The following is a 24261-nucleotide window of genomic DNA, read 5'->3' as shown; positions in this document are numbered from 1 at the left end:
AAGATGGCCAAAGAAGCCAACAGTAAGGAAGAGATCTGGACACATCATTCAGAGGCTTCATCACGCTTTGACTCAGTCACTAAACTGTTAGGTTACCTAGCTACAACACTGGAAATAAAGTAGTCACACATTTTTTCACTTTCTGTACTATATACTAGCACATTATTTGAAACATAATTCCATAGTTTAAAGAACTTTAAAACCAGAAAGACCATCATGAATGACAAAAAGTATTTTAGATAAATTTGAAAGATTTTGAAGTGGCTCAGGAGTCCATGGCTTATAATAGCAAGAATCTATTAAGATTTCACTGTTAGTGAATACTCTCATGTTAGGTGAAGACACCAAAAAAGGAAGGGTGGTGTTATTAAGTGGTTTTACCCCATCCCTAAAGCTACACATGACTAACATGGTTCTGTCACTTCTTTCATTCTCCCTGTGTGATATTTGACTATTTTAGAGCAATTCTCTCAGTTTACACTCTACACATAATCATCCTCAGCAACATTCCTACCAAGTTTAATTTGTCAGTGTTGCCACTTGGTGCCTCTCCAAATTCATCTAAGCCCAGGGGACTCATGGCAACATGAGACAGGTATCATCAGACATAATTAACTTCATTACATGTAACTAAATACAAAAGGATTCCAGTCCAGATAAATGGCACTTACTTATGTCCATTTAAGGCTGCATGGTGTAAAGCAGTGTAACCCGAACTGTCTGTGCAGTTCACATTGGGGCCTCGCCAGATGCTGCAAATAAAGCACAAGCGCAGAGTTAACGGTTAAGCAGAATCGTGCTTTGAAAAACAAAAAGAAGCCTGATAGTCCCACAGCCAGCAGCATGTTATATATGAAAATTTTAGTCATGAAGAAAATGACTGCCATCTCTCAAGCATTCCCCTCAGAAAAATAACTTCATTTATTTGATGCAGGGAAATTATTAGGGAATACAACTACCTTCAGAAATTATTAGCAAATGTAGGCCCACTGCCATGCATTAAAATTTGGATCCAAAAGTCCTCTATTAGTTTATATCATTACTTAAATATTGGAAGCAATTAACATTCAGGTACTACATTATATACCAAAGAATAAAGACTTATGACACTTGTCTCATTTCTTTCCACACATACATTCTGAGATGGCAGTGATTTATATAAGTTCTAAGATATTTTTGCATTATGGGAAGAATACAAACCCTCTTGCTGCTCAACTGCTACCAAAAAAATATAATAAGTGTTTCATACTTGAAAATATAATTGAAGATTTGGACTGTTGTAAACTATATGAAGATTCTAATAGTTTCAAAGTTATTATTTTACTACACAATATATTCTGGAGATAACATGTAACTATATAAAAGAGTCCATTTTATCCTTGATCACTACAATTACAGAAACTATTTTTATCTTTTAAAAAAGAAGGCATAGAAAGACTTTTCCAAAAGTAGACCAAAAAATGACTTTATCTGATATTTGTGATGATATTAAAGCCATCAAAACTAACATCCAATGACAAGCTAATTCATGTATTCACAAAATGTTTATTGTACAACTATTGTATATCACATATTAAGCTAGGCACTAAGCATATAAAATCATAATTCAATGTCCTTTTTTACAAAAACAGAGTCTAATGGAGAAGATAGACACATAAACTAACAATTAATTACAAGTAGTAAGATAATTGAGGTACCAAAGAGCAGACAAGCATCTGTTAGAAGAGAATGAATAGCTAGTACAAATGAAAGGTCAAAACAGACTTAAACTAAGGTGGGACAATGAAAATGAGTAGAATGTACTTATTTGACAATTAATGAAAAGGAAAAATCAATAAGATGCAGGGAGCTATTGAAGGAAGGAAGAAGTGGTAGTCTAGAATGGCTGAGTCTTCAGGCTTAGACTACCAGAAGGAAAATGACATTAACTAAGATGTGAAAAAGAGGAGCAAATCTGCTTGGGGGAATACAGTGCAGATGGAGAGCAAACCACTGACTTCAGCTTTGGAGACACTGAACTTTAAGTATCTGACATATTTACGTAAAAGTAAGGATATCCAGAAGACTATGAAAATATTTAGTTAGAAGCATGGCTCTGAAGTTAGACTACCTGCGTTCAAAACCTGGCTCCATTACTTGCTGAGGGTAGCCCTGGATGAAGTATTTAACCTCTCTGAACTTCAATTCCTCATCTGCAAAATAGAGATGATAATAACAGTACTAACTTATAGTGCTGTTGTAAGGATCAAATGAATCATTACCCATAAAGCTCTTAGAGCATTACTACAACAGTACTAGAATGTATTATATTTCTTAAAACACAGTTCAACAAATTGTTAGAAAAAAATATTAAATAGAAAGTAAAACCATGGGAGTGCCTGATATCAGACACTATAAGAGGGAGGCTATTAGACTCAAATACCTCAGTGGAAAATACGTATATGGGGGCAAGGCGAAACCTTCTCTTAAAGGTTGATATTAGTTAAAATCTGCAAATCCCTGGTGAAAATAAATAGAATGAGGCAACTTAAAATCTGAAAACCTCCCACACCTTACTGAAACTCTCAGAGAACTGATATGAAAGTATCTATTGAGAAAAAGAAAAATTAGACAACTGCAGGACAGACATAAATCCATGGATAATTAACAATATTTAAGAGTCTAGGGGAGAGAAAATGTTATAGTAAGGACACTGAAAGTCGTCCAGGAGTAGATAAAACCAAGAGAAAACATTATACAATTTAAAACAGGAAACTGTTCCAAAAAGAAGTGGAGAGGTCAAGTTAGACAAGAATTAATTTATTTGGGAATTAAGAAGATCTTGAGGAGACTAATGTACAAATATAAAGATTTGATTCTAAGGTTTTAACTTTATTTTGATCTTAAACTTTATTTCAATCAAATGGTTTTACTTTATTTAATGGTATCCTACCTTCTGAGAATTAAAAAAGTGACAGTCAAACCAGGAAAGTGATAAAATGTGCATATGTTTTATAATTTCATTAGATTGTTAGGTTTTTAACACTTTTTTTAAAAAAATCAATCCTTGAAGCATTTTCTATTGCCTTTTACATTCTTATAATTTTTGTACTTTTGTTCTCCCTGCTAAACCCGTCTAATCCTGCCCTATTGATTTCAACCTCATGCCCTTCTACTAACCCACAATAGATTCTCTAACCAATCATATCTTACCATTCTTCCAAAACCAGACTAAGACTCACCGACTCAATAACCCTTTTTCTAAACACTGAATACAAGCAGTATTTAATAAATGTATGCTAAATTATATAAATAAAAATAATTAAAGAATGGTTTTTCTTTTGGTGAGGAAGATTCACCTGGAGCTAACATCTATCACCAATCTTCCTCTTTTTTTGCCTGAGGAAGACTCACCCTGAGCTAACATCTGTGCCAATCTTCTGCTATTTTGTTTGTGGATTGCTGCCTCAGCATAGCTGATGAGTGGTGTAGGTCCACACCTGGGATCTGAAACCACAGATCCAGGCCACTGAAGCGGAGTGCACAAATTTTACCACTACAACATGGGGCCAGCCCCTTAAAGAATTATTTTTAATGAATAAATAAGTCACTAGGTAAAAGAGAAATATTTAAATAAATACAATTTACTCACTTAAAATAACCTATGAAATCATAAAAAATAACCAAAAGAAGAAAAGAACGAAAAAACAGAAAAATGGAGCGATGAATAGATGGGAAAAATATAAAGCAGATAGTAAGATGGTAGATTTAAACACAACAGTATCAATAATTACACTAACTACAAATGGTCTAATGACCCTAGTTAAAAAGGAAAAATCATCAGACAGGATTTTTTTAAAAAGTAAGAGCCAAATATATGCTAACTATAGGAAACCTGCTTTAAATATAGAGATATGAATAGATTAAAAGTAAAAAGATAGATAGAAATACCATGTGACCCAGCTATCCCACTACTGGGTATCTACCCAAAAAACTTGAAACCAACAATCCAAAGTAACATATATACCCCTATGTTCATTGCAGCATTATTCACAATAGCTAAGACATGGAAGCAGTCCAAGTGCCCATCGACTGATGATTGGATAAAGAAGATGTGGTATACATATATATATATATACAATGGAATACTTCTCAGCCATAAAAAAAGACAAAATCATCCCATTTGCAACATGAATGGACCTGAGGGTATTATGCTAAGCAAAATAAGCCAGATTGAAAAAGACAAGCACCAGATGATTTCACTCATATGTGGAATATAAACAAATATGTGGACAAAGAAAACAGTTCAGTGGTTACCAGGGGAAGGGGGGAGGGCTTGTGGACACAGGCAGTGAAGGGGAGCAATTATATGGTAATGGACAAGAAATAATGCACAACTGAAATTTCACAATGATGTAAACTATTATGAACTAAATTAAAAAATAAATAAAACTAAACTAAAAAGTAAACAGATAGAAAAATCATACTAACACTAAACAAAAGATAGCTGAATACAGGCATACCCTGGAGATATTGTGGGTTCAGTTCCAGACCAGTGCAAAAAAGCAAATATCACAATAAAGCCCATCACACCAATTTTTTGGTTTCCCAGTGCATACAAAAGTTATATTTACACCATACTATAGTAAGTGTGCAATAGCATTATGTCTAAAAAACAGTGTACATACCTTAATTTAAAAATACTTTATTGCTAAAAAATGCTAACCATCATCTGAGCCTTCAGCGAGTCATAATCTTTTTGCCAGTGGAAGGTCTTGCTTCATTGTTGATGAGTGCTGACTGATCAAGGCAGTGGTTGCTGAAGGTTGCTGAAGCCTGAGATAGCTGTGGCAATTTCTTAAAATAAGACAACAGTAAACTTTGCCACATCAATTGATTCTTTTTTCCCTGAACAATTTCTTTGTAGCACAAAATGTTGTTTGATAGCATTTTACCCACAGTAGAACTACTTTCAAAATTGGAGTCAACCCTCTCAAACCCTGCTGCTGCTCTGTCAAATAAGTTTATGTCAAATTCTAAATCCTTTGTTGTCATTTCACCAATCTTCACAGCATCTTCAATAGGAGTAGATTCTATCTCAAGAAACCACTTTCTTTGCTCATCCATAAGAAGCAACTCCTTACCTGTTAAAGTTTTATCATGAGATTGCAGCAATTCAGTCACATCTTCAGGTTCCACTTCTAATTCTAGTTCTTTTGCTATTTCCACCACATCTGCAGCTACTTCCCCCACTGAAGTCTTGAAGCCCCCAAAGTCATCCATGAGAGTTAGAATCAACTTCTTGCAAACTCATGTTAATGTTGATATTTTGACCTCTTCTCATGAATCACAAATATTCTTAATAGCACTAGAATGGTGAATGCTTTCCAGGAGCTTTTCAATTTACTTTGCCCAGATCCATCAGAGGAATTACTATCTATGGCAGCTAAAATCTTACAAAATGTATCTCTTAAATAATAAGACTTGAAATTCCAATGACTCCTGATCCAAGGGCTGCAGAATGGATGCTGTGTTAGCAGGCATGAAAACAATATTAATCTCATTGTACACATCTCCATCAGAGCTCTTGCGTGACCAGGTACATTGTCCATGAGCAGTATTATTTTGAAAGAAATCTTTTTTTCTGAGCAGTAGGTCTCAACAGTGGGCTAAAATAATGAGTAAACCACATTGTAAACAGATGTGCTGTCATTCAGGTTTTGTTGTTCCATTTACAGAACACAGGCAGAGTAGACAGCATAACTCTTAAAGGCTCTAGAATTTTCAGAAAGGTAAATGAACATTAGCTTCAACTTAAAGTCAGCAGCTGCATTAGTCCCTAACAAGAGAGTCAGCCTGTCCTTTGAAGCTTTGAAACCAGGCAATGACTTCTCCTCTCTAGCTATGAAAGTCTTAGATGGCATCATCTTCCAATATAGGGCTGTTTCATCTACATTGAAAGTCTGTTGTTTAGAGTAGCCACCTTCATTAATTATTTTAGTTAGATCTTCAGGATAACTTGCTGCAGCTTCTACACAAGCACTCGCTGCTTCATGTTCCACTTTCATGTTACGGAGACAGCTTCTTTCTCTAAACCTCATGAACCTAACTCTGCTAGCTTCAAACTTCTTCTGCAGCTTCCTCACCTCTTTCATCTTCAATTCACCTGATAAGACTTGAAATTCCAATGACTCCTGATCCAAGGGCTGCAGAATGGATGCTGTGTTAGCAGGCATGGAAACAATATTAATCTCATTGTACACATCTCCATCAGAGCTCTTGCGTGACCAGGTACATTGTCCATGAGCAGTATTATTTTGAAAGAAATCTTTTTTTCTGAGCATTTCATTTCATAGAATTGAAGATAATCAGGGCCTTGCTCTGGATTAGGCTTTGGCCTAAGGAAATGTGACTGGTTTGATTTTCTATCCAGAATATTAAAACTTTCTCCATATTAACAATAAGGCTGTTTTGCTTTCTTATCAATTGTGTGTTCACTGAAGTAGCACTTTCAATTTCCTTCAAGAACTTTTCCATTGCATTCACAGCTTGTTTGGTGCAAGAGGCATAGCTTTCACCTTGTCTTGGCCTTCAACATGTATTCCTCAATAAGCTTAATCATTTCTAGCTTTCTATTTAAAGTGAGAGATGTGCAACTATTCATTTCACTTCAACACTTAAAGGCTAGGGTAGGATCATTAATTGGCCTAATTTCAATATTGTTGTGTCTCAGGGAACAGGCAAACTTGAAGAGAAGGAGAAACAGGGGAACATCCAGCCACCGGAGAAGTCAGAACACACACAACTTTTATCACTTAAGTTTGCCATCTTAAATGAGTGTGGTTCACAGTGCCCCAAACAACTGCAACAGTACCATCAAAAATCACTGACCACAGGAGTGATGTGAGTGTCATGGCGCAGTGAGCTTTCCCGGGACTATATTCCCTCCAACATACAACAAAAAGGAGCAACCAAATTCCAACAGAAAATATCCTAATAGCACAGGAATCCTCAGAGAGTCACAGCAGCCAAATGACAGAGGGCAGAGAGGCTGGAGCCCCCATTGGAGGAGCTAGAACGGTGTCAGAGAGAAGTCTGCTCCCTCCCCTAAAGACTGGGATCACTGTCGCGGGAGGCTCCATGCGGGAAGAAGTGGGGGAGGGGTTGCATGTACACAGGATCACCCAGGACTCCCTAGTGCCCTTGAAGCCTAGAGGGAAGGCCCCTAACAGGGTGAAAGCTTTCACGTGGGGTGACCTCATCAAGCCAAGACCCCAAGAGACCAGATGGCGAGAGCTGACCCGAAAACCCGGGTCTGCATGCAAGAGAAAGCAACCCCCCAGCAACTTGCCTTGTGTCACGCCATCCTGACTGAAGGCAGAGGGCTCAGAATACGCAGCTCTCAACCCTCATCTAGTGGCGATAGGCTGTAACTGAAACCAAATAATATCACAATGAGGAAGACCTGTAATTCCAGCATCAGGCAGTTCATAAAAGCTCCAGACCAGAGGGAAAACAATAAACACCCAGAACTATGTCCTGAAGACTCAGAAATAAGTAAACTAAATGACAATGAATTCAGAATAGCTATCGTCAAAAAACTCAATGAGGTAAAAGAAAACATAGAGAAACAATTCAATGAGTTCTGGAGCTACTTCACAAAAGAGACTGAAACTATAAAGGAGAATCAATCAGAAATACTAGAGATGAAAAATACAATGGAAGAAATAAAACAAAATACAGATTCCCTGACTGCTCATGTGGACACCATAGAGGAGCAAATCAGCATAATCAAAGACAGACATGTTGAATAGCTCCAGACAGAAGAGGAGAGAGAACTAACACTAAAAAGAAATGAAGAAAATCTCCAAGAAATAGCTGACTCTATGAGGAAATGCAACATAAGAATTATACGTATCCAAGAAGGTTAAGAGAAGGAGAATGGAGCAGAAAGCATGCTCAAAGAAATAGCAGAGAACTTCCCAAATCTAGGGAATGAGAGAAATGTGTGTGGAGGAAGCTTTCAGATCACCTAGGTTTGTCAATGTAAAAAGACCTACTGCAAGGCGTATAGTAGTAAAACTGGCAAAAATGAATGACAAAGAAAGAATACTCAGGGCAGCAAGGCAGAAGAAAATAACCTACAAAGGAACCCCTATCATACTTTCAGCAGATTTCTCTGCAGAAACCTTACAAGCTAGGAGAGAATGGAATGACATATTCAAAACTTTAAAAGATGAACATCTTCAGCCAAGAATACTCTATCCAGCAAAAATATCCTTCAGATATGAGGGAGAAATTAAATCTTTCCCAGACTAACAAAAGCTAAGGGACTTTGTAGCCACAAGGCCACCCCTACAAGAAATCCTCAAGAAGGCCCTCATACGTGACAAAAGAAAAATGGGAGAAAGGGGTCACAAAACACAGAGTTAGGAGACAAGTAGACAGAATCAGAATAGGATAACAAATATTCAACTATAGCATTAGGATAAAGGGAAGGAAAACACCAAAAACAAAGACAAACTTGTCACTTTAACCAGAAATTCACAACACAAGCTAGAATAAGATATGAAAATAATAACTTAGAAGGGGAGGAGAAAAGGGACTGAATCAGTTTAGACTAAGGAAATAAGAGGTCATCAGAAAAAGAAATACGTTATGCACAAGATTCTGAATACAAACTTCAGGGTAGCCACTAAAGCAAAAAGCAGAACAGAGACACAAAAAATAAATAAGGAAAAAACTAAGAAACACAGCATAACAGACTGCAGAAGTCAATAGGTAGACCAAAACACACAGGATGAGGAACAAAGGAAATGCAGGAAAACCAGAAAACGAGTGACAGAATGACAGCATTAAGCCCTCATACATCAATAATCACCCTCAATGTAAATGGATTGAACTCTCCAATAAAAAAACAAAGAGTGGCAAGATGGATTAAAGAACAAGACCCAACACTTTGTTGCCTCCAGGAAACACACCTCAGCTCCAAGGACAAACACAGGATCAGAGTGAAGGGGTGGAAGATGATACTCCAAGCTAATGGCAAACAAAAGAAAGCAAGTGTCACAATACTTATATCAGACACAGTAGATTTCAAGATAAGGCAGGTAAAAAGAGACAAAGAGGGGCAGTATATAATAATCAAAGGGACACTACATCAAGAAGAAGTAACACTTATAAATATCTATGCACCCAACACAGGAGCACCAAAGTTCATAAAGCAACTATTAACAAAATAGTTACAAAAAATAGTAGGGGACCCCAATACCCCACTCACATCATTGGAAAGATCATCCAGATAGAAAATAAACAATGAAACAGTGGAATTAAATGAAAAGCTAAAACAGTTGGACTTAATAGACATATATAGAACACTTCATCCAAAAACAGCAGAATACACACTCTTCTCAAGTGCGCATGGAACACTCTCAAGGATAGACCATATGTTGGGAAACAAGGCAAGCCTCTATAAATTTAAACAAATTGAAATAATAACAAGCATCTTCTCCAATCATAATGCTATAAAGCTAGAAATTAATTACAAGAAAAAGGCTGAGAAAGGGACAAGGATGTGGAGACTAAACAATATGTTGTTGAACAAGCAATGGATCATTGAAGAAATTAAAGAAGAAATCAAAAAATATCTGGAGAGGGGCTGGCCCCGTGGCCGAGTGGTTGAGTTCGCACGCTCCGCTGCAGGCAGCCCAGTGTTTCGTTGGTTCAAATCCTGGGCGCAGACATGGCACTGCTCGTCAAGCCACGCTGAGGCAGCATCCCACATGCCACAGCTAGAAGGACCCACAATGAAAAATATACAACTGTGTACTGGGGGGCTTTGGGGAGAAAAAGGAAAAAAAAATAAAATCTTTAAAAAAAAATAGCTGGAGACAAATGAAAATGATAACATGCCATACCAACTCACCTGGGATACAGCAAACGCTGTGTTAAAAGGGAAATTCATCACAATACAGGCACACCTTAACAAACAAGAAAAATCCCAAATAAGCGATCTCAAATAACACCTAACTGAATTACAGAAAGAAGAACAAATAAAGCCCAAAGTCAGCAGCAGGAGAGAAATAATAAAAATCAGAGTAGAAATAAATGCTATTGAAACAAAAAAGGCAGTAGAAAGAATCAATGAAACAAAGAGCTGGTTCTTTGAGAAGATAGATAAAATTGACAAACCCCTAGCCAGACTTACAAAGAAAAAAAAAGAGAGAAAGCTCAAATAAACAAAATCAGAAATGAAAGAGGAGAAATAACAACAGACTACACAGAATACAATGGATTATAAAAGAATACTATGAAAAACTATATGCCAACAAAATGGATAACCTAGAAGAAACGGAGAAATTCTTAGACTCTTACAATCTCTTTAAGCTAAGTCAAGATGAAGCAATCTGAACAAACAAATGACAAGGAAAGAGATTGAAACAGCAATCAAAAGCATCCTAAAGAATAAAACCCCAGGACCAGACGGCTTTCCTGGGGAATTCTACCAAACTTTGAGAGGATTTAATACCTATACTTTTCAAGCTATTCCAAAAAATTAGGGAGGACAGAACACTTCCAAACACATTCTGTGAGGCCAACACCACTCTGATACCAAAGCCTGACAAGGACAGCACGAAAAAGAAGAACTAAAGGCCAATGTCGCTGATGAACATAGATGCAAAAATTCTGAACAAAATTTTGGCAACCCGAATTCAGCAATACATTAAAAGGATCATACATCATGATCAAGTGGGATTCATACCAGGGACACAGGGATGGTTCAACATCCGCAAATCAATCAACGTGATACACTACATCAACAAATTGAGGAATGAAAACCACATGATCATCTCAATAGATGCAGAGAAAGCATTTGACAGGATCCAACAGCGATTTACGATAAAAACTGTGAACAAAATGGGGATAGAATGAAATTACCTCAACATAATAAAGGCCATATATGATAAACCCACAGCCAACATCATACTCAATGGGCAAAAACTGAGCGCCATCCCCCTGAGGACAGGAATGAGACAAGGATGCCCTCTATCACCACTCTTATTCAACATAGTACTGGAGGTTTTCGCCAGAGCAATTAGGCAAGAGAAAGCAATAAAAGGAATCCAAACAGGGAGGGAAGACGTGAAACTCTCACTGTTTGCAGATGACATGATCTTATATATAAAAAACCCCAAAGAATCCATTGGAAAACTTTTAGAAATAATGAACAACTACAGCAAAGTTTCAGGGTATAAAATCAACTCACATAAAGCAGCAACATTTCTATACTCTAATAACGAACTAACAGAAAAAGATCCCAAGAACACAATACCATTGACAATTGCAACAAAAAGAATAAAATACCTTGGGATGAATGTAACTTAGGAAGTGGAAGACCTATACAACAAAAACTACAAGACTTTACTGAAAGAAACTGATGATGACATACAGAGATGCCATGCACATGGATTGGAAGAATAAACATAGTTAAAATGTCCATACTACCTAAAGCAATCTACAGATTCAATGCAATCCCAATCAAAATCCCAATGACATTCTTTACAGAAACAGAACAAAGAATCCTAAAATTCATACGGAGCAACAAAAGACCCCAAATTGCTAAAGAAATCCTGAGGAAAAAGAATACAGCTGGAGGCATCACAATCCCTGACTTCAAAACATACTACAAAGCTACAGTAAGCAAAACAGCATGGTACTGGTACAAAAACAGGCACACAGATCAATGGAAAAGAATTGAAAGCCCAGAAATAAAACCACACATCTATGGACAGCTAATCTTCGACAAAGGAGCTGAGGGCCTACAATGGAGAAAAGAAAGTCTTTTTGACAAATGGTGCTGGGAAAACTGGGAAGCCACATGTAAAAGAATGAAAATTGACCATTTTTTTTCACCATTCACAAAAATAAACTCAAAATGGATCAAAGACCTAAAGATAAGACCCGAAACCATAAGGCTTCTAGAAGAAAATACAGGCAGTATACTCTTTGACATCAGTATTAAAAGGATCTTTTCGGACACCATGTCTTCTCAGACAAGGGAAACAACAGAAAGAATAAATAAATGGGACTTCATCAGACTAAAGAGTTTCTTCAAAGCAAGGGAAAACAGGATTGAAACAAAAAATAACCCACTAATTGGGAAAAAATATTTGCAAGTCATATATCCAACAAAGGGTTAATCTCCATAATATATAAAGAACTCATACAACTCAACAACAAAAAAATCAAACAACCTGATCAAAAACTGGGCAGGAGACATGAACAGACATTTCTCCAAAGAAGATATATGGATTGCCAATAGGCATATGAAAAGATGTTCATCATCACTTATCATCAGGGAAATGCAAATCAAAACTACACTAAGATACCATCTTACACCCATTACAATGGCAAAAATAACCAAAACAAAAAGTAACAAATGTTGGAGAGGTTGTGGAGAAAAAGGAACCCTCATACACTGCTGGTGGGAATGCAAACTGGTGCAGCCACTACAGAAAACAGTATAGAGATTTCTCAAAAAATTAAAAATAGAAATACCATATGACCCAGCCATCCCACTACTGGATATCTATCCAAAGAACTTGAAATCAGAAATTCCAAAAGTCCCATGCACCCCTATGTTCATTGCAGCATTATTTACAATAGCCAAGACAGGGAAGCAACCAAACTGCACATCAACTGATGATTGGATAAAGAAGATATGGTGTGTGTATATACATATATATATATATACACACACACACACACACAATGGAATACTACTCAGCCATAAAAAAGAATAAAACCATCCTATTCACGGTTGGTCCTTGAGGGAATTATGTTAAGTGAAATAAGCCAGATAGAGAAAGACAAACTCCGTATGGCTCCACTCACATGTGGAAGTTAAACATGTAGACAAAGAGAACAGATTAGTGGCTACCAGGAGAAAGGGGGGATGGGGGATGGACACAAAGGGTGAAGTGGTGCACCTACAACACCACCGACAAACCATAACACACAACTGAAATTTCACAAGGTTGTAAACTATCATAAACTAAATAAAAATTTAAAAAATCACTGATCACAGATCACCATAACAAATATAATAATACTAAAGCATGAAATACTGAGAGAATTACCAACGTGTGACACAGAGACACAAAGTAAGCAAATCTTTTTGGAAAAATCGTGCCAACAGACTTGCTTGAGGTATGGTTACCACAAACCTTCAATTGTAAAAATCACAGTATCCACAAAGCGCAATAAAGCAAAGCACAACAAAACAGGATATGCTTGTATATTAACAGACTTAAAAAGAAAAATCATGATTATTTCAACAGATATGGAAACAGTTGTCAAAATGCAACATCAATTCTTAATAAAAACTGTTAGTAAAATAGGAATAGGAGGAACTTCATCAACGCGGTAAAAGACATCTACAAAAAAACTACAGCTAACATCTTAATGACGAAAGAATGAATGCTTTGCCCTTAAGATGAAGAACAAAGCAAGGATGTATGTTCTTACTACTTCTATTCAACATTGTACTGGAGGCTGTCTGCTATTCTTCATTTGATAAATAGCAGCATCTTCTTGTGCAGTGCTAGTCATGTCCCTGAGACACAGTGGTGGTCAGAGTAAATGGATTTGTCTGTATTGGGAGCCTGGTCACCAGAGCTGTTTTAACCCTGGCAAAATCAATAATGTCACCATCAATTACACCTTCACTGACCTCAACCACATGGTCTACATGTTCCAGTATGATTCCACCCATGGCAAGTTCATCGGCACAGTCAAGGTTGAGAATGAGAAACTTGTCATCAATGAAAAGCCCATCTCAATCTTCCAGGAACATGATCCTGCCAAGAAAAGCTACTAAAATGTTTAAATTGTGTTTAATTAGGGGAAGCTGTGTGAAAAGTATAGGGAACTTTCTGATCTATCTTTGTAATATTTCTGTAAGTCTAAAATTATTTCAAAATGAAACATTTTTTAAAAAGTTTTTAAGAATAGCTTACTCCAAAAAAAACCCACGACCAAATGAAGTATGGGTGGCAAGGTTGAAATATATAACTCAACATATGAAACTCAACTGTATCTCTATATGCTAGCAAAGAACAATCAGAAATCAAAAAAAATTTTATATATAATTTACGGCAGCATGAAAAATATGCAATATTTCGGAATAAATTTGACAAAAGATGTGCAAACCTGTACACAGAAAACTACAAAATATTGCTGACAGAAATTTAAAAAGACCTAAACAAATGGTAAGATAACCAAGTTCACAGCTCAGAAGCCTTAATATTATGATGATGTTAATTTTCCCCAAATTGATCTTTAGATTCAATGTAATTCAATGAGAACACCAACAAGCATTCTTGGTAGAAATTGACTAACTGATTTTAAAATTCACATGGAAATACAAAGGACCTAGAACAGCCAAAGCAACTTTGAAAAAGAACAAAGCTGGGGCCTTACATTACCTGATTTCAAGTCTAAGATAAAGCTATAGTCAACAAGACAGATAGTATGGTATCAGAGTAAAGACAGATCAATGGAACAAAATGGAGAAATAGAGTCCATTTAGACCTACACATATATGCAACTGATTTTTTTTTTAAGATTTTATTTTTTTCCTTTTTCTCCCCAAAGCCCCCAAGTACATAGTTGTATATTCCTCGTTGTGGGTCCTTCTAGTTGTGGCATGTGGGACGCTGCCTCAGCGTGGTTTGATGAGCAGTGCCATGTCCGCGCCCAGGATTCGAACCAATGAAACACTGGGCTGCCTGCAGCGGAGCACGCGAACTTAACCACTTGGCCATGGGGCCAGCCCCTACACAACTGATTTTTGACAAAGATGCAATGGTAATTCATTAAAGAAAGGATAGTCTTCTCAAAAGATTGTGCTGGAACAAATGGATACCCTTAGGTCACACCGTATTAAAAAAAAACCTGGATATCCTCACTATACTATACAAAAATTAACTTAAAAATGAATCATAGATCTAACAGCAAAACCTATAACCATGAAGCTTCTACAAGAAAATGTACAGAAAAATATTTTTTAAATTTTAACCTCGGGATAAGCAAAAATTTCTTAGATATGACACCAAAAGCACAACCCACACAAGAAAATCTGACAAATTGGACTTCATCAAAATTAAGAGCTTCTGCTCTTCAAAGGCACTGTTGAGAGAATAAAAAGGAAATGGACTGGGAGAAAATATTTGCCAATCACATTTTCTGACATATTCTTTGATCCAGAATACATAAGGAACCCTCAAAATGCACTGATAAGAAAATCAGCAACCTAATAAAAAGTAGGCCAAACATTTGAACAGCTATTTCAACAAAGATATACAGATAGCAAGTAAGAAGATGAAAGGGTGCTCAACATCATTTGTCTTTAGAGAAATGTATATTGAAATCATGAGATACTCCTTATAAAATGGCGATGATTAAAATGACTTCACATACCAATGTTGACAGGGATGTAAATCAACTACAACTCTCACACACTGCTGGCAGGCACCTAAAACAGTACAACCACTGTGGGAAACAATTTGGCAATTCCTTAAAAAGTTAAACATCCAAATACCATACAATCCAGCCACTCCACTCTAGGTATTTAGTCAAGAGAAATCACAGCATATGCCCACACAACGACTTATATATAAATATTCATAACAGCTTTTTTAAATAATAGCCCAAAACTGAAACAACCCAAATGTCCATTAACAGATGAAAAGATAAACAAACTGTGATATATGCATATAATAGAATACTAGCCAGAAATAAAAAGGAAGGAAATATTGAAATATCCAACATCAGTTGAAAATCTAAATCAGTTTGATTCTCAGATCCCCACCTCTTCTTGGAACAGCAGAATTGGAAATTTATTCTCTGAAATGGATAAAACACATGGTCTCTGGACTAGAAGATAACAGGCACAATTGAGGGCAGGAGTGCTAAACAGTGTGAGGTAGGGAATTAAATTCAATAATTAAACATTTTTTCCGGACTATTTATTGAATGGTTTTTCCTTTTCCTGCTTCTTTCAAATGTCAACTTTATCTTATACTAAATTCTTCTATGTACTGCTGGTCTGTTCCATTTTTGTATTCATTGATTTCTCTATTCTAGCACTGGAATCACACGTTTTTGGTATTGTTTATAATTGGCGGTATATAGATCCTATTATTGCTTCTTGTTTCACATTTCTTTTTCTGTGAATTCCACCATATGCCTTGAAATAAAAGTATTGATATGAAAAGTAGACACAAAAATATTTACTCTATAATTTTAATAGTATAAAAGAGAAATGTCATGAATGCCCAACAAAAAGAGAAAAGTTAATTAGGATTCATCTACACCATGAAATATTATGCAACTATTAAAACAAATAAGTTTGATCCCTACATGTATTTGGTTAACCTTGAAAAGTTAACCAAAATATATTGAGAAAAATCAAATTGCAGACTACTGTGTGTGTGTCTGTGTGTGTGAATATCCTGTGTTTTACATGTATTAACTCACTTATAGCCACCCAACAACTATGAGACAGATACATTATTCACATTGCACAGATAAGAAATAATTGCATTAACATAGAAAAACGCATGCAAAAATACATTTAATCACCTATGAATTGTTTGAATACTCAAAAGTATCAAGCATTTCTTTAAGGGAAAACAAAAAGACAATAAAATAAAAGGGGGAAAAGTAAGTTTGCTCCAGAGTGTGAAGAGCCTTAAAACATGTCAAGAAGCTTAGTTTTTATCCTGTATGCAGCTTGGAACTAGAGAGTTATCAGAAAAGATAGTAAGCATGATTCTGACGTGAGTGGGTCAGTCAGTGTTCTAGAATGAGAGCTCGTCTGACAGTTGGAAGGTGAACAGAGGAACAACTGGTGGCAGGGAGTCAGGCTGGTAGTCTGTGTTAACAGTCTAGAGAGGAAACAAAGAAATCTGAACTAATGGAAATACAGCAGTGGATAGAGAAGAGGGAGGAAATTCAAATAAAGACGTCTAAAATAAAACCTATGGGAGATGGTATCCATTCGGACAAGATAAAAGCAAATGAATGAGGTTTCTACCATGAATGAAATGCATGGATGATGAGATATCTCCATCAGAGAACTGGAAGGGCAGTGGTACCTTTTAGGGAAAGCAAGTTTCAGTTAAAGCTGACTAGAACACTATGTTGCTCAGTAATACTTCCAGAAAAGGATGGAAAAGAAATGAGAAAATACTGCAAATTAATTCAAATTATTTTTTAAATTTCCTGCATGTTATTAGATCCTATAAATATTTAATAGGGGAAGATATTGATATTTATAACTAAGATTTTAAGGTCTATAGATTTCATTTACTTATACCATCTCAGTTCCCCATTATCAGAAAAAAAATGATTATAACAGGAACATGAAAAAAAATCTCCAACGCATGTCTCTTTTCTTAAACAGAATGGATATGGATACATCCTTCTAAAACAAGGAGGTTTCGAATAGAAATTTAGCATATATATGAATATATTCAACTGCACCTATTGACAGAGCCTCTAGGCACATATCCACATATCCATAGAACATCCACACACATCTGAAACACTACAAATAAGCCAGACCCAAATCTTCCAACTAAAAACTCAATTAAAAAATAAACATTGATGCTTAAAAGCTCAAGCTTTGAGCTAATGTTCTTCTTCATTCCAATTTTTTTGCATTGCATTCCTCTCATTTCTCAATCATAATTCTCAAATTTAAAAATAAGGCCTGTATTAAAACTTTGGTTAACTTAAGCCTGTTTCATAAAATGCAAGAGTTTCTAAAAGTTTTAAATGCTTATTATATATTTATTCAAAAAAGAGAAATTTATAGATCCTTGGTCTTAGTCTAACATATATTCAATCCCATTTTCTACACCTACTTATCAATATTTTAAATTCTGTGTGTGAAAAATCTTGTCCAGAATGAATGCTCTCAGAAAATATGAGATCTCCAATTACCAAAGATTTGATTTCGTTTGTTATACTATTTGTAGTAATGTAACAAATCAGATTGGAATGTTTCAGAACAAATATAAACAAAATAGATTTTCTACTAAACTTTCAAATTATCAGTCTATTCATTATTAAGAATATTTTATTCCTAAGTTTTTGCAATAGTAAAGCAGAGTACTCCTAAATAAACTATAAGCCTGAGTTTCTTGGGCCAATATTCATATGCAGAGCAAATAAGATTTAGGCACAGCTACTTCACAAATTGATCATTATTACGCCCTCTACCAATCAGGAACAGCACAAGACTGTTTCAGCTTCTCTTGTTTCTTATCTGACTCTTGACCCTTGGAGATGACCCCACGGATCCAGATACGGAAACTCATACAGAATGTGCATCTACTGCCTCAGGCAGGGTCAGAATATGTAGGAATGGTCTTCTGACACATCGGATAATTTCAAGCAATGCAAAACAAAGTCCCTATTCTTTTCAATTTGTATCTTAATAGTTTGCTTCCATTTTTGGCTGAACTGGATACATGTGCACATACTATTGAGTACTGTAAGTTAAGTCGTCATCTCTATAGTGATGACATAATTTTATTATTGTGGGCTAGAAGTGTCTCACATGGGTGTTGAGTCTAGAATAACGTGAGCCATATATGTAAATTTAGATTTTCTAATAGCCTCATCAAAAAGGTAAAAAGAGGAAAAATCCAAAATACCATCATTCCAACATATGACCAATATAAATATTATTGAGGCATTTTTACATTTCTTTTTTGTACTGTTTTAAAAATCAGTGTTTATTTTACACTTATAGCACATTGCAATTATGACGAGCCATATTTCAAGTGCTTCATGCCTCATGTGGACAGTGGCTACTCTTTTGTGCAGCACAGGGAAGGTCTTATACAATTATTTCCAGGAAAAAACAGAAAACAAAATTAACTCTGATAATTCAAAAGGCCTTCTAAAAATAACTGAAAATATTGGCTTTGTAATAAATAAATACCCATATGACTGAATCACAGAAAATTTCTTAATTTCTTATCTTTTGAGCAAAAATGTATAATAGACCTAGTATAGAGTCACATAAGAGACTGAAAATGTACAATTTTACATAAGTGAACACATTAGGGAGCACTATAGCTAAAATTATACGAATGAAACATTTTCTAATGAATAATATGCACCTTGAATTGCTTGATGCAATTCTCAATAACATGTATTCACATGGCAAACCAGAATTGGCTAACTGTGAGCAGAAATAACTCCTTGAGTTAAAAATCACACAACTTATGATCTCTCTACTATTTATAAAGTGTATGCCACAAGATAGCATTTTAGAATATGAGAAGGAATTTGTAACCATGCAGAGAACCACAGAGAAAAGAAAACATGAGGGGACAGCCCCGTGGTCGAGTGGTTAAGTTTGCGTGCTCCACTAAGGCAGCCCAGGGTTTCTCTGGTTCGGATCCTGGGCGCAGACATGGCACCACTCATCAGGCCACGTTGAGGCTGCGTCCCACATACTACAACTAGAAGCACCCACAACTAAAATATACAACTATACTGGGGGGATTGGGGGAGAAAAAGCAGGAAGAAAAAAAAGAAGATTGGCAACAGTTGTTAGCTCAGGTGCCAATCTCTAATAAAAAAAAAAAAAGAAAGAAAGAAAGAAAGAAAACATGAGATGAAAAGTAGACCATACATTTCAGTCCAGTTTCAACTTTATCACTAGTGCTAAAAGTAGTCTTCTCTTCTCCACCTGGATATAATTCCTGAAAAATAAACCAACAGACAAGGCAGATTAATTTCTCATTGTTATGCAAACACTCTTTTTGGTGGCAATTTTTCTTCTTATCCTCATATTCTCTTCCTACGTAACAATATTTCCAAGGGTAATGTGATAGATAGAACAATGGTACTCCAAAGATGTTGACACTCTAATCCCCAGAATCTCTGAATACATTACATTGCATGGCAAGGGGGAATTAAGGTTGCAGATGGAATTAAACTGCTAATCAGCTGACCTAATCCTGGATTTTTTTTCTTACACAACTGCTTTGGCTAGAATCACTAAAATAATGAGAGGATAATTTGTGTCTTATTGATGAATTTAATGGCACGCCTGATACAGTTTCACCATTCAGCATGATGTTTGCTATTGGATTCTCATGGATACCTTTTCCTCATATTAAGGAAGCTTTTATTCCTTGAGTAAGGAACAAAAAGAGGCAGAAAAGCATAATGGATAAAAGCACAGACTCAGGATTCAAACTACCTAGGTTCAAATGCCAGTTCCATCTCTAACTGCACAACTTTGGAAAGATACAAAACCACTCTGTGCCTCAGTTTCCTTATCTATAAAATGAACACCTGAAAGAACAAACTGAACGTGAAATGAATACCTGAAAGAACAAACATGCAAAATCATCTAGGACTAGTACTTTTGTGGAATAAATCCCTAATAAACTTCCAATGTCTTCTATGCTAACTGATCTATCAATACAATCAACTTTGTTATGCATCAATTCTGTAATTTACATTTTTCTAGGAATTCAAGAATTTCCATTTAGGTATTCTAATGTGTTGAATAAAAATTGTACATATTTTTATATTTATTGCTATCTTATGTATTTGCAGTTCTATCACCATTTTCATTCCTTGTGTTCTGTATTATTTTTCTCTCCTTGGGTTTGCCTAGGTAGGTCTATTTGTCATATTCAAAGATTCAATTAGCTTTATTTTTATCAAACATCTACTGGATGTGTTATTTATTCATGTATTTGCTTACTTTCTAATTTATTACTTTCTCTTCTTAAGTATAGTCATGAATCACTTAACAATGGAGATACATTCTGAGAAATGCATCATTAGGCAATTTGGTCACTTTTCGAACACCATAGAGTATACTGAATGGAAACAAAATTTGCCACCCCAAAATGTGTCTCTTTAACATAAGAATTATTTTAGGCTGCTTATTTTTTTTTAATTGACATTATGACAGTTTACAACATTGTGAGATTTCGGTTGTACATTACTATTTGTCAGTCCTCATATAGCTATGCCCCTTCACCCTTTGTGAGCACCCCCCACTTCCCTTTCCCTGGTAACCACTAAATACTTCTCTTTGTCCATGTGTTTGTTTATCTTCCACATAAGAGTGAAATCATACAGTGTTTGTCTTTCTCTATCTGGTTTATTTCACTTAACATAATACCCTCAAGGTCTAACCATGTTGTTGCAAATGGGACAATTTTGTCATTTTTAATGGCCAAGTAGTATTCCATTGTGTATATATAGACATATACCATATCGTCTTTATCCAATCATCAGTTGATGGGCACTTAGGTTGCTTCCACATCTTGGCTATTGTGAATAATGCTGCAATGAACATAGAGGCGCATGAGTCTCTTTGAATCGCTGATTTTAAGTTCTTATCCAAAAAACTTTAGATAAGAACTTGAAATCAGCTGAGTCATGGTATTTCTATATTTAGTTTTTTGAGAAATCTCCATACTGTTTTCCAGACTGCCTGAACCAGTTTGCATTCCCATCAGCAGTGTCTGAGGGCTCCCTTTTCTGTATAACCTCTCCAACATTTGTTATTTTTTGTCTTGGTTATTACAGCCATTCTAGTGAGTATACAGTGATATCTTACTGCACTTCTGATCTGCATTTCCCTGATGATCAGTGATGTTCACCATCTTTTCAGGTGCCTATTGGCCATCTGTATACCTTCTTTGGAAAAAAATCTGTTGATATCCTCTGCCCATTTTTTTTATAAGGTTGTTTGATTTTTTTGTTGTTGAGTTGTGTGAGTTCTTTATATATTATGGAGATTAAACCTTTGTTGGATACATGATTTTCAAATTTCTTTTCCAGTTGGTGGGTTGTCTTTTCATTTAAATGCTGGTTTCCCTTGCCTTGTAGAACCTCTTTAGTCTCATGAAGTCCCACTTGTTTATTTTTCCTTTTGTTTCCCTTGTCCAAGAAGACATGGTGTCTGAAAAGATCCTTTTAAGACCAATATCAAAGAGCGTACTGCCTATATTTTCTTCTAGAAATTTTATGGTTTTAGGTCTTCCTTTCAAGTCTTTGATCAATTTTCAGTTTATTTTTGTCAATGGCATAAGAGAATGGTCTATTTTCATTCTTTTACATGTGGCTGTCAAGTTTCTCCAACACCATTTATTAAAGAGACTTTCCTTTCTCCATTGTATGTTCTCAACTCCTTTGTCAAAGATTAACTGTCCATAGATGTATGGTTATATTTCTGGGCTTTCAATTCTGTTCCATTGATCTGTGTGCCTGTTTTTGTACCAGTACCACACTGTTTTGATTACTATAGCTTTCTAGTAATTTTCTTTTGAAGAAGAAGATTAGCCCTGAGCTAACTGCTGCCAATCCTCCTCTTTTTGCTGACGAAGACTGGACCTGAGCTAACATACAAGCCCATCTTCCTCTACTTTCTATGTGGGACGCCTACCACAGCATGGCTTGCCAAGTGGTGCAATGTCTGCACCTGGGATCCAAACTAGCTAACCCCAGGCCGCTGAAGCAGAAGGTGTGCACTTAACCACTGCACCACCAGGCCAGCCCCTCTAGTATATTTAGAAGTCAGGGATTGTGATGCCTCCAGCTTTGTTCTTTTTTCTCAGGATTGCTTTAGCAATTCAAGGTCTTTTGATGCCCCATATGAATTTTAAGATTCTTTACTCTATTTCTATGAAGAATGTCATTGAGATTCTGATTGGGATTGCATTGAATCTGTAGATTGCTTTAGGTGGTATGGATATTTTAACTATGTTTATTCCTCCAATCCATGTGCATGGAATGTGTTTCCATTTCTTTATATCATCATAAATTTCTTTCAGTAAAGTCTTGTAGTTTTCATTGTATACGTCTTTCACTTCCTTGGTTAAATTTACTCCAAGAGATTTTATTCTTTTGTTGCAATTGTAAATGGGATTGGGCCCTTAGTTCTCTTTCTGTCAGTTTGTTATTGGAGTATAGAAATGCAACTGTTTTTTGTAAGTAGACTTTGTACCCTGCAACTTTGCTGTACTTGTTGTTTATTTCTAATATTTTTCTGATGGACTCTTTAGCATTTTCTATATATAAAATCATGTCATCTGCGAACAGCAAGAGTTTCAGTTCTTCATTGCCTATTTGGAGTCCTTTTATTTCTTTTTCTTGCCTAATTGCTGTGACCAAAACCTCCACTACTATGTTGAATAAGAGTGGTGAGAGTGGGCACCCTTGTCTTGTTCCTGTTCTCAGAGGGATGGCTTTCAGTTTTTCCCCATTGAGTATGATGCTGGCTGTGAGGCTGTCATATATGGCCTTCACTATGTTGAGGACTTTTCTTCTATATCCATTTTATTGAGCGTTTTTATCATAAATGGATGTGGGACCATGTCAAATGTTTTCTCTGCATCTACTGAGATGGTCATGTGGCTTTTGTTCCTCATGTTGTTAATGTGGTGTATCACATTGACTGATTTGCAGATATTGAACCATCTCTGTGTCCCTGGTATAAATCCCACTTGATCCTGGTGTATGATCTTTTAATGTATTGCTGTATTTGGTTTTCCAATGTTTTGTTGAGGATTTTTGTATCTATGTTCATCAGTGATACAGTGTAACAACCTTCTGGTGTTGTCCTTGTCTAGCTTTGGTATCAGGGTGATGCTGGCCTTGCAGAATGTATTAGGAAGTATTCCATAATCCTCAATTTTCTGGAATACTTTAACAAAAATAGATATTAAATCTTCTTTGAATGTCTGGTAGAATTCTCCAGAGGAGCCATCTGGCCCTCAACTTCTATTTTTGAGGAGGATTTTGATTTCTGTTTCAATCTGTTTATTTCTGATTGATCAATTCAGATTCTCTATTTCTTCTTCATTCAGTTTTGGGAGGTTGTAAGAGTCTAAGAATTTATCCATTTCTTCTAGGTTGTCCAATTTGTTGGCATATAGTTTTTCATAGTATTCTCTTATAATCTTTTGTATTTCTGTGGTATCTTTTGTAATTTCTCCACTTTCATTTCTAATTTTATTTATTTGGGTTTTCTCCCTTTTTTCCTACTGAGCCTGGAGAAGGGTTTGTCAATTCTGTTTATCTTCTCAAACAACAAGCTCTTTGTTTCATGAATCCTTTCTACTATCTTTTTTGTTTCAATTTCATTTATTTCTGCTCTAATTTTTATTATTTCCCTCCTTCTACTGACTTTGGGCTTGGTTCTTCTTTTGCTAATTCTATTAGGTGTAGTTT

The 24261-nt window shown here is 35.9% G+C and overlaps 1 protein-coding gene across 1 annotated transcript in view; it reads right to left on the bottom strand.

Moving 5' to 3' along the window:
• ANKS1B (ankyrin repeat and sterile alpha motif domain containing 1B) overlaps positions 1 to 24261 on the bottom strand; it is a 1013016-nt gene that overhangs the window by 868125 nt on the left and 120630 nt on the right. Inside the window, exon 2 of the mRNA XM_046646005.1 lies at positions 672 to 752. Coding sequence (XP_046501961.1) covers positions 672 to 752 — 81 coding nt within the window. The remainder of the gene's footprint in view (positions 1 to 671; positions 753 to 24261) is intronic.

This window comes from Equus quagga, chromosome 19 (genome assembly GCF_021613505.1).
Source record: "Equus quagga isolate Etosha38 chromosome 19, UCLA_HA_Equagga_1.0, whole genome shotgun sequence".
NCBI classification, from domain to species: Eukaryota; Metazoa; Chordata; class Mammalia; order Perissodactyla; family Equidae; genus Equus; species Equus quagga.
The sequence above is the reverse complement of the archived record's forward strand: the minus strand, read 5'-3'. Positions and strand labels throughout refer to the sequence as shown.